Here is a 12,642-nt window from a genome sequence, read left to right on the forward strand (position 1 = left end):
CAGACTCGAATTCGTCATACGTTTGATTCTGGTGGTTATGCAATTGATAGTAACTTCATATTTTCACGAAGACGAATTGCCTTGTAAAGGCATAACGAACTAGAAGAATTTTGTGACGAATCGAGACAAGGAATTTATAAAAATATTAAAACGCTCTTCAATACTATGACGAAGGCAAAATGTTGTGACGAAAGCAGTTACATTACCGAACGGAAATAGTATTCACATTCAGATAGTAACGATAACAGTTAACCCCGAGAGAGTACAAGTATATAAAAAGAGCGCCGTATATGGCCAAAATCATTCCTTTTTTGGTTGAATTTAAACCGCGATTGCCTTGCTCGTCAAACGAAGAACTAGTAGAGAAAATTCATTCAGTCAGTCTTTTAACAAACGAACGCCGAACTAAGTCGGTTCCATTGACGAAAAAATACGATCTTTTATTCACGACTTCTCTCGTTTTCTCGTTTTTTGAGAAAGGGGACTGTACATCTCAAAACAGCGCCTAGAACTTGAACTTTTCAAAGTTACCCTTCTTATGAAGAATGGTAGATATCATTACATCTAACCTTTTCTATCCAAGCAGCATGGACAACTTTTTACAGTCGAATTACGGGTCTTTGGATTCCCTAAACGACATCGAATTATTCGATCCGAACGTTCTTGGCACGCCTACCCCAACTAACAAGATTTCAACTCCTAACTTGAATTATTCATCATATTCTTCTAGGACTCCAGTTCCAATAGACTTGTCGACAGACGATCAAAATACTTCGCTTCTTACTCGAAACCCGCAATCATCTCAAAGCCGTCATTTCACTTTTGATTCAACAGTTCAGCAAACTGTAATTTGTCAAAATTCTTTCTTCAATCAACAACCCCAACTCAGCTATAGTTCTTCGAACTTGTCCTGCGCCGAGCCCATTACTAACATATCTTTACCACCGGCAGGTTTCGAATATCACCCTGAAAGCTCAAAAGACATTAGCCCGCAATTTTCTGTACAAAATATTGACAATAATTTCATCGACGATCTTCATTTGAAAAATGAACCAGACTCAACTAATGTTTTCCAGGGAAATGTTTTTTTTCCCAAAAGCTACGCGGCCATGGAACCTGAAGAAGCTCGACGGAGTACCTCGAAAGAAAGTTTTCCCGCTTTGCAGTTAAACGAAAGTGGAAAAACCGTTGAAAATCGGGATAAAAGAGCAGTGCGGAACAGCACTTCTACACTATGTGATGTGGATTCCCCTGAAGTTCTTGCAATCTACGATTCTTTCAAGCAACTTGCGTCTCAAACTGAGGAAAAGGAGAAAAATGCACTTTTCAACCAGCCACCTCAGCAGAGCATTTGTTCCACATCAAGTCAATCTAACTATGCAAATACATCATCAACTTATTGCATTGGCAGTTCTGTGAGCCGTTCTTCGTCTTTCGAAGAAACCGCCTCAGCTTCCACTTCTTTACCGACAACTTTCACAACTGGACAACATCAAGCTGGTTTATCAGCTGAGAATATGTTACAGCGCCAGCGAAGTAAAAGTCTGGCTCACGTTTTCTACAATAATCCCAGCAGTCAAAATGCAATTTTGTCATCATCAAATATTATTACTACGTCATCGAATTCGAATAATTTCCATTTATGGAGTGATACCATTGTTAAACCCGACATGGACGCAACTATTGTTAGCACTCGGAATAGTTTCAGTGGGGTTATACCAGTGACCCAAACGTTCTCAACTTTCTATCAGGGCACATCTCAAAGCGTTCAGGGATCTTACTCGTCCAGTTTAAACACGACTCCCAGTCCACAATGCAGTTCCGATGTTTCCGATACGACTAACTCTTCGGCTCCCGACAACAATCTGCAACCGCAAACTTTCAGAATTTTTTCTGAAACTGGCGGTCCAATCACAACTGCGGAAGTCAGTTCGCCATATCGACAAGCTCTAAGTCAGATCGCGTCCGCAGAACGAATCTACTTGATAAAACCAAGAAAACCTGCGAATCGAGTCACGAAAGTTCCCGAACAAGACCGGCCATATAAATGTATTATTGCAGAGTGCAACCGAAGATTCAGCCGAAGCGACGAGTTAAACCGACATACCAGGATTCACACTGGCACGAAACCTTACGAGTGCAAAATTTGTTTCCGAAAGTTCACTAGATCCGACCACTTGACGACTCACATGCGTACCCATACCGGTGAAAAACCATTCAAATGTTCACACTGTGAGAAATCATTTGCACGAAGTGACGAGAAAAAACGACATGAAAAGATACACTTCAAAAAACCGAAGGACAAAAGCCGACGAAGAAAATCCACTTCCAATAGCGTAACATCAGTCGATTCGAGTGCAGATCAGCAAAACCTGTTTGGCATCAGTTTCACGGAAGATTCTGAAATGGATTGTGACAATAGTGCGATCGCAAATAGCCAAAGTGTAAATGACTTAATGACATTTCAGTTGGCAAGTACCAATGTTACGTCTGCTAATTACATAACAACTTGTGAATCAATTTTCTCCGGGAATGACATTTCGTTTGCATCGACTAATGCCCCGAGTAAGTTCTTCAACTATCAACAAGTTCCAGGTGCCACATCTGGAAACAGCAATTCAGCTATGGCTAGAAGTAGCTCCATGATCCAGAATAGTCCAATGAGACATCATCCAAATTTGGAGAACAGATTTTCTCTTTGAGTTCTGAAAAAGCTGATCATGATTGATTTGAATTTTTGAACGGACTCTCTTATAGTTCTGCTGCCAATTTTATGCTAATCATATGCTGCTAAACGTTGACATGGTATTAAATGTTTATACGTTGTTAACTTATTAGCTTACACTAAAATCGTGACATTTCAAGAAAATCAATATGATCGATATCAGTCATATCAACTTTTGTAAGGAAGCTACAGTGGATTTGAGATTACACAGAGTCTACTGCTATTGAATAGTTACGGAGCTGTTAATCTGACCATCCATGTGTGTCAAATATATTTTTATATTTCAACGTTAATTTATTTTAGACAATATTTGTATTTTCAACCCATAATATTTAATTTTCTATAAATGTTTTCACTTGCCGTCCATCTAATTTGCTCGATCTAATTTATTATTTTGATTAAATACATTTTTTTCACCCTAGTCAGAGAAAGACCTATCGCAGGGCATTGAAATTTCACTTCCATGTAATCAATCAGGTGTTTTAGGGTCCGAATTGAACAGAAAACAAGTTGAGCTCTTTTGGTCTGATGATAATTATTACGAATTGGAGGGCCGTTTTTTTAGCAGACCAACCTTTTAGCATAAAAGTAAAAACTGGCCGACCAATGTAATATAACTGGAGCATAAATGATTGACAGACGTGAAAAGATGCTTAGTCTGGGGCTGAGCTTCCCTATCACGGTTTGTCCACAACTTTTTTCTTTTTTTTTGACAAAAACTGTTGTCAAAGATGCCAAAATTACTATTACTTTTGAATATGCTTAAGTTTTAAACTTCAGTTCGAACGTATCTCATCACACCAGACAAAACAACACAAGTTCAAAAAAAAACAACTCGGTCTGAACTTTCTGCGCTTCCTGCTCAGCAACCGACTATCTTTGTTTAGCAAATGAACCTATTTGAGTCAAATTTAGGTTTGACCGGCGTAAAAACTCAAAAAGTATTTGTAATGTCCCACTGAAAAAATTGGTTCATAGACTATAGCCTTTCAAAAACTGATCCAGAAAACAGAGTAAATTCCGCCGAAAATGTAACGCTGTGTTGTCAAGTCGAGCGGCCTTGGTAAGTAAGTACGCCTGCTCTGCTGCGTTCCTATTCAGGACGAGAGGTATGGTGTGCGTCAATCAATAGTAGCCGCTTATTATTTCAACCGGCAAAAATTGAAAAAGGGTTAAATCAGACATTTGGCTATATTGTGTTTAAGTTCTGGGCTTAAATACGTATAGCTGAATAGTCTGTGTATTTTTGGCTGAATTGTCTCAAATTTCAAGTTGACTGAAGTGTCTTCGGCCAAATTGCCTGAGCGTGGAAAAATTATACGAAATGAGATGCCCTGATTACCAGTCCTATTTGGAGAAAAACTAGGTCGATTAATGCCAACAAACTCAAATGTCCTCTGCAAATGAGCCTTTTAGGAAGGAGAGCTCTAGAATGGTCTGCTCTGATTTTCTGACACCCTTCCAAACACTGACAACCGCACTTATTTTCGAAAACAACTGAAACGTCACCTCTTCAAACAATTACAATTTACTACAATTTATTACAATTAACTGTATTGTATGTTCAACACTCTTGAGTAAAAGGAAGAGTGTACAAATAATTAAATGATGATGATGATGTATGCGTATTTTGGTATGGCACTGTTAACATCAACCGTTGCCACACCAAGCCCGCGAGGAGACTAAGGGGACCAAGTTAACATGCTCCCCCTAAAGCGATTTAACTTGGTTCTAAGCTGGAGTTTTCAGCCAATCAGAATTGAATATAATTTTTTTGAGTGATTCATTTGATTCCAAAATATAATTTGGAGAGAAAAAATCTTAATTTGGTCTAGGTAGGAGGAGGATGTTAATTTGATCCCACTAAAGTAGTATAATAGACTAACACGAGTGAAATCGTCCTTAAATTTCTTTGAACACACTTGTACTTCTAAAGTCATACCTAATACTCCACCTCCTGATAGCTTCAAGATTATTTTGTCCATACTTAGAAACTTTTGTCGTAAATTTTGTTACAAAATTAGTAACTGGACGACTCATCGGTGCTAGGACTAACAAAGCCAACGCAGAAATGACGTAATTCTCGTTCACCAAAACTAGTTTTCAAAAATTACCACAAAAACATTACGAAAACAGTTCGTCATTCGACCAAATTAGTTCAACACAGCTCAACAAAAATAACAGCTGATCTGTACCATAGCAAACAAACTGCAAAAATACAAAGCCGAATAACTGCAATATGCTCAAAAAAAAAAATCATCATCACTATTTTTAGCTTGTCAGTTTTTTAGCAGTCACTGGTCAAAATTTGAACGAAAAAAAACTATTGGCAATTTGCTCAAAACTTCTTCACATTTGCACAATACAACAACAAATAAAAATCAGAACATATGGTAAAGTCATAAATACAATGAAAAACGACTATAATATTCACAAAAGACTTCATCAGTCACTTTTATCAAAAACTGCATGTCTTGCATAATGCATCATCCAGGTAACACTATAAAATAAGTCGAGTCAAAGAAAATGTGACTAAGTTAGCAACATGTGACTGAAACCTTCAGAAACTTTTAAAAGTGTAAACAGCCACTTATATAAGTTTAATAAACTCAAATAATTTGAAAAACTCAGTCTACAGACAGTTGGAAAAGAGTCAATGAACGGAAAAAAGAAGACAAAAAATACTGACTTCTTTTTGAAAAAAACTCAAAATATGAATTTCAAAGTAAAAAAATAAGGCCTTATTTTTTTACTTTGAAATTCATTTTTGAGTTTTTTTCAAAAAGAAGTCAGTATTTTTTGTCTTCTTTTTTCCGTTCATTGACTCTTTTCCAAGTAAAAAAATAAGGCCTTAAAATTCTTCGAATTTCAAGAAAAGTTAACGATCGACAATTTTTAAATAAACAAAACTCAATTTGAGAAAACTGAATCATTGAGTCAGGCGCGGATCTAGGATTTTCTCGAGAAGGGGGGGGGGGGGGCGGGGCGGATTTTCAAAAAAATTGTTTTAGGCCGACCAAATTGATTTTCTGAATTCTCACAAACCACTATAAAGACCCTAATTTAACCAAATTTTCTGCGCCGCACGCAAAGTTTTGGAAAAAGGTCAAAAAAAGGCATTTTTAGGCACTTTTTTGTAAAATTTCGACCAAAAAATCGCGTTTTTTTGTCGCGCGCTCCCCCCTCAAAATCAGTAAAACTTTAAACGCCTTAGAATAATCCAATTATTCTAACCAAAATTATAGCAATAATAGCTGCATACTTAAAGTCCAGGTTTCTCGTACTCAGATTGCATAGTTGATGAAATCCAGATTATCTAACTGATACTTAAGACCGTGCCCGAATGACATAACGCCATAAAACGCTCATTTTGAAAAATCATAACGAAAAAACACATAGAACCAAATTGCTCCACTAGTTGATCAAATCGGAAAGGTCAATAAACTGGGGAGAAAGTATGTTAGAGAGAGGACTTGTTCAAATACAAAAAATCTTGCGCCTAAGTAGGTGTTTAAATTCCAAAAATGAAAAAACAAAAATTGTTAAGGAATCACCAAAATGACAATACTGGATCAGAAGAAAGTCAAAGACCTGAAAAATAAAATATAACCAAAGAAGAACATAGCCATGTTGGAAAAGAGTAATGAACGCAAGGAAATAGAAAAAACTGACTTATTTTTTGCAAAAGTTTCAATCAACTTTCAAATTTCAAAAACAAAAAAATCGTCTCAAAACTCTTCGAACTTCCCGTAAAATTTGTGATTGACAATTTTTATAATAAAAGTCACTCAACTTGAGAAAGCTGGATCATTATGTGAAATTTTTGTTACGCTGGGAAACCTGAAAATTAAAATCTACTTTATAACTTATAAGTCAATCACGCTTTTCATGACTGAAACAATTTTGCTGTTCGATAGTTGACTGTGCCCTCGCTTTAACAGAGGAAAAGAAAATTGGAGCATGTTCAACATTTTCCTGACTTTAAAGACTTTTCCTGAAAAAAAAAAAAAAAAATGTCACGACTAAATTAAAGCCTTCACTAATGTCATTGACTCTTAACAACAAAAAGTAGCAGCACACAATCCAATGATTTGATTTGAAAAAAAAGATCCAAGAATTAAAACACTAAAACTTTGATTAACTTCTCGAAAATTTTCAAAATCTTTCAAAATTTGGACATAGCTTTTTTGTACGCCTTAGAATAACTGAAATCCGACTATTTTAAAATGAACCGGCGAGTTCTTAGCAGGGTTCTGAGCAGCCGATCGAGCAAAACATTATATTTATCACTATATTTGGTGTAAGAAAACTAAAAAAAACGAAAATTAATAAAGTATCTATCAAATGGATTTAATCCTGATAAATGAAGCCCAAAAATAGCCGAATTTTTGAAGCAACCATTTAAAAACTACGTAAATAACTTTGAGTACATGCTTGATGAAATTCAGACCCTCAAATTATAAAAGACCGTACATCGAATGACGTAACGCCGAAAAACGGTTTCCATTTTGAAAAATTAGAATCAGAAAAATGCCAACAAGCCAAGAGAACAGAGACCAAGACATAAGCCACTAAATTCGAGCAGAAAAACTTTGAAGAAATATAGCACCACGAAGCTCTTCGAATTGCCAGAAATTTTAATTAGTGATAAATTTTTCTGAGAAAACTAATCCAAGTAGCGAAAAAATTGTTTCAAAAAATAGTTCTTTTATTTCTGGTATTTCTGAAAACTTCAATACTTTTTGGAGCTAAAAACAATTCACCTTTTCTCACAAACTATTGCTATTCGCCTTCCTTTAAAGTAACTGAATTTGAATTGAAGAATCAAATTAGAATTCAAACCGCGAACAATGGAAAAGAGTCAATGAACGCAAGGAAACAGAGAAGAAATTTATTTATATAAATTAACTCAACTGGAGATAACTGGATCAATAGGTTAAGTTCTTCGTCCGTTCTTCGTCTTCTTAAGTTCTTCGTTGACAGAGAATTTCGAACTTTCCCTTAAAAAATAATCACGATCTATATAAAAGTCTCTAAATCACTACGTTCATAGACTCTTAAAAACAATAATTTAATTGCCAATTTTCTTGGGTTTGAGATTTATAATCTCTCCGGAGCACAGACAATTTTTTCTTTAAAACACCCAAAATGAGATGTATTTTGTCTGAAGTCACCAACAGAACTGAAGTTGACGAAATTATTCAAAGATTCTATTAGACAAGTTGTTTGCCGGAAGAAAGTATTCTTTTTTTTGTTATACCCCTTAAATGATGATCAAAAATGAAAACAAAACCTTTATGACAAAAAAGGATTGATATTACTATAAAAGGCACGAACCAATTTTATCTAAATAACCCTCACACCGGTTGTTAACTGTAACATTAGCTGTACAAATTTCACAAATACGAGCCCAATTGAAAGTTTAACTATCGTTTTACTATCAGTTTTGCAACTTTCCAGAATGATTCGACGCTCTGGATATCAGCTCTGCAATTTTCACAATTATATCGACCAAATCTATATCAACTCACATATCCTGAATAGGTGAAAACTCACTTTCATTCTAAGCTTCTTCCTTATAACAAAATGCTAACAAGAGGATCCTTGATCAATTTGGAGAAACAAAAAATATCCAGCCGGCGTCTGAAACTAACATTGACTTGTGAAACAGCAAAAGAGCAAACTATAGCTCAATTTCAAATTTTTATCAAATCCAGCAATTTTAGTATACTTGAAAAAAAGATAACTTGAAAGCTAACTTCAAAGCTAAAAAAACACAAACAACTTGAATATGTATTTTCAAGACATCCAGTAATACTTAAACAAACATTTCGAGACAGCAGTTTGAGGCACTGATTTGTAAAAACAAATAATCAAACGAGGTTGAAGCAGCAAAAAAAAACACGAGAATAAAAGCAAAAAATGCACGAGAAAAGGCAAAAAAGCAGCAAACATTGCACGAGAAAATGTACTTCTTAGCGACCCAGTTCAAAATTTTTAAATAATTAAAATTTTACGGCACATAAAATGGGAAAATCTAAAGTTCAAGAAAAGGACCCTTTTGCTAAAAACAGACGGCTGAGCTAAAAAATGCACAGGAAGCACGTTCAATGTACTGGGACGCATGTATACTAAAATCAGTGAACAAAAATTTTTTAGTTTTTTTCGACATTTTCGCTTTTGTAATCGGAGACTGGGATTTGCCCTAGTTTTAATAAATGAGCTTTATTTGCACTTAAAAAATCAAGTCACTCCACGATAAATTATATTTGAGCGTGAACTAATTAAAAGACCTTTTCCAGAAAAAAAGCACCAGCTATTTAAGAATCTTCACTGTGTTCATATGGCTTTTGTTGATTGTTTTCTTCTGAATATTTTTCTACCGTGTTTTGGTGCAGACTTCAAGTCTCCTAGTCGTGATTTCAATTTTGACACGATACTTGATTCTCAGCTTAGGAATGAATTCATCGGCTCTTCTACCGTTATTCCTTAGCTGAGAAAGAAGATTTCGGATGTCAGAATTGAAATCACGACTAGGAGACTTGAAGTATGAACCAAAACACGGCAGAAAAATATTCAGAAAAAAAATATATTAGCTCCTGCAAGCTAATTATTTTTTGAAAAAAAAAAACCAGTTATGGACAACTGAAAAGCACTATTCAAGTAGGATAAGAGATTAACAACCACAATTTAAATGATTGTTTCAAGCCAGCAATTTAATACAATTAGTCGAATTTTGGCTGTTCATGTCAATTATTTTAACTTTTTTGATTCCGCGGATATTTTGAAAACCAAATTCGAAACTGAAACACCATAAATTTTTTGTGACCTTTACATTATCGTTGTTCAATAGAGGAGTTTGTCTTCCTTTCAACAACGGAGATGAGCTGGACTTGAAAAGTAAACACAAGTCAGACCGCAAAAATCCAATTTGAGCCTGAATAAATTTCGACTTTTTTCTGTTACTTACAGGTTTTTTTTTTTTAAAAATCTCTGCTTTCGAATTTCAAAAAATGAAGATATAGTTGACCTTAACCCTCTTGAAATTTAAGGACCAATTTATGATTGCTACTTTTGAATATAATACACTCAATTTGAGAAAACAAGAAAAATATTTATTCCTCTGGAAAAACTAAGAACTAAATGCCACTTTCGAAGCTAAAACTCGTTCACGTTTTTTAGTGCCATTCCACATTCGTATTTGAGGAGTGCAATTTACCTTTAATCAGATGAATTTAAATTGAACACAAAAACTGCGAATATACCTAAAGGCATTCATTAAAGCATTACTAGCGTTTAACGCACCTTCGGTGCTCCGAAATTTTTCGACAACTCATGAGAAACCGCATATATTGGAAACAACAACCTGCACCCAATTACAAACTTTAAATTTTTTTAATTCCCATTTTAAAAGCGTCATCTCGAAAACTTAATGGTCCTCTGGAAAAATTTGGAGGCCAGATTTAAAACCACTGAGAGTCCCTGAGAGCACTCTACTATAGGGTTAGGAATCCAAAATTTTGTGAACTTTTTTAAACCCGAAAAAAAAAAATTGAAAAAAAACGTCTTATCTCAGAAACTAAAAGGATTTGAGCATTCATACTAAGAGGCAAAAATTGAGACGCCTGGGTGTACGCTGACAATAAGGTTGTATCTTCATCAAATTGGTAGTTTCAAATTTTTTGAATTTCTTTAGATAAGTTCTTTGAGAAATTTTGAAAAAATCAAAAATTGTCACATCTCGGAAAATAAAAGCATTTGAGCAGTCGCGTTTATCAGTAGCATGTGGCAAGATTTGCAACTCTTTAGAGTACCCTGACAACACCGAACTATAGCGTTGGGAATTTCAAATTTCGAAAAATAATTAATTTTAACTTTCTGAAAACTTTGAAAAAATCACAAAAAACGTCACATCTCGAAAAGTACAAAGAATTGGGCAGTCACATTTGGAGGCAAGATTCGCAATCCTTGAGAGTACTCTGACATGACCTAACTACAGGGTTGGTAATTTCAGATGTTTAAAGAATAATAATAACTTAAGTTTTCTGAAAATTTTTGAAAAAAATCACAAAAAACATCATATCTCGAAAACTACAAAGAATTGAGCAGTCACATTTGGAGGCAAGATTCGCAATCCTTGAGAGTACTCTGACATGACCTAACTACAGGGTTGGTAATTTCAGATGTTTAAAGAATAATAATAACTTAAGTTTTCTGAAATTTTTCTGAAAAAATCACAAAAAACGTCATATCTCGAAAAGTACAAGGATTTGAACACTCATATTTGGACGCAAGATTTGTTACTCCTTAGAGTACTCTGGCAGCAGCCAACTACAAGGTTGGGAATTTCAAATTTTGAGAAATAATCAATTAAAATTTTCTGAAAATTTTTGAAAAAATCACAAAAAACATCTTATCTCGAAAACTACAAGGATTTGAAAATCATATTTGGAAGCAAGATTCGCGATCCTTGATAGTACTCTGAAAGTAACCAGATTCAGGGTTGGGAATTTTAGATTTTGCGAAAAAAAATAAATATATGTTATCTGAAAATTTTCTGAAAAAAATCACAAAAAACGTCATATCTCGAAAAGTACAAGGATTTGAACACTCATATTTGGACGCAAGATTTGTTACTCCTTAGAGTACTCTGACAGCGCCCAACTACAGGGTTGGGAACTTCAAGTTTTTAAATTATTTTGTTATTTGAAATTTCAGAAAATTTTTGAAAAAAATCTCAAAAATCGTCTTATCTCGTTAGCCAAAATGAAAATAATTCGGGCATTCAAAATTGGAGGCCAAAATTGCAACCCCTAATTCGATATTGGGCTGCTTAATTTAAACTCAGTAAAATAACCACTAAAAATAAAATTGGAAAATCGAAAAAAAATTCTCAACCATTGCAATATACGATATAGCTTAAACATGCAAAAATAATACGTTGAAAAAGCTTAAACATGGCGAGATAGTGAAGCCCGCATTTAAATATAAAATAGATTATGTATGATTGCAAATCTGCAATTATAAGAGCATAGGCTTTTCCTGAAAAAAAGCATAGGCTTTTTCTGAGTCTTCACTGCACTTATTGACTAAAAAATCTAATGAATTTTCAAAATTGGAAAGAAATCCGGCGACAATGCCTCACTTCGCAAATATGAGCAAATAAACTGTTAAAAAACGCTGAGAAAACAACCCACAAAGAGTTTTACCCGTAAGAAAGTTACAAATCAAACCTTTTCAATAATAATTACTTGCCTAAGCCACTCAGAAATGCGACTCAGATCTGTATCATGAAGATCAGCAGCAAGGAAAAAACCTCAGCCGCCACCAATGATACGAACAGCAATGAATGTGCAAATAATACAGGCAAAGGTGTAATTCGAGAACACAAGCAGCTAAACAACTGAGGCTCGTGTTGTTAACCACTAACGCATTGCTGTTTGGCCACTATTTCAGTAACGCATACTCTACACAGAGGCAAAGCTGAGCCTCGCACCACTTGCGATACAACACAAACATAAAAAAAACATAATAAGGCGAAAAAAAAAGAAACATGTTGAAAAAAAACTACGTTCGTATACTCAATAAAAGAAAATTAAGGACCCATTAAAACTTGGAGGTAGCTGTTTGATGTTACTGGAATTTGTTTTACTTATGCTAGATGAAATGGGATTTTACCCGAAACCTTAGTTGCTTCTCTACTAAAATGAGTGAGAAGAGTGAACTTTTTCAAGAAATTACCTTGTGCCACTTCTAAAGCAAAATTTTTCACAACCAGTTCTTTCGCTTCAACCCTTCATCTTAAATTTGATAGGATAGTTTCTATGAAAATCAAAGTTTCTAAAAAACGGTCGAAAGTTCAAAAACTTGACTTTCCTATATCTATCACTTTTTTTCTACAATTAGAAGGCTTTTTC

General features: G+C 34.7%; 1 protein-coding gene across 1 annotated transcript; it reads left to right on the top strand.

The window, feature by feature from the left end:
* The first annotated feature begins 400 nt into the window (after nt 1–400).
* LOC134847628 (Krueppel-like factor luna) lies at nt 401–3,128 on the top strand. Its single transcript, XM_063864778.1, has one exon. The coding sequence runs from the start codon at nt 546–548 to the stop codon at nt 2,700–2,702; it is 2,157 nt and encodes a 718-aa protein (XP_063720848.1). The 5' UTR covers nt 401–545; the 3' UTR covers nt 2,703–3,128.
* The last annotated feature ends 9,514 nt before the right edge of the window (nt 3,129–12,642 follow it).

This window comes from Symsagittifera roscoffensis, chromosome 6, assembly GCF_963678635.1.
Source record: "Symsagittifera roscoffensis chromosome 6, txSymRosc1.1, whole genome shotgun sequence".
Taxonomy (NCBI): Eukaryota; Metazoa; Xenacoelomorpha; order Acoela; family Convolutidae; genus Symsagittifera; species Symsagittifera roscoffensis.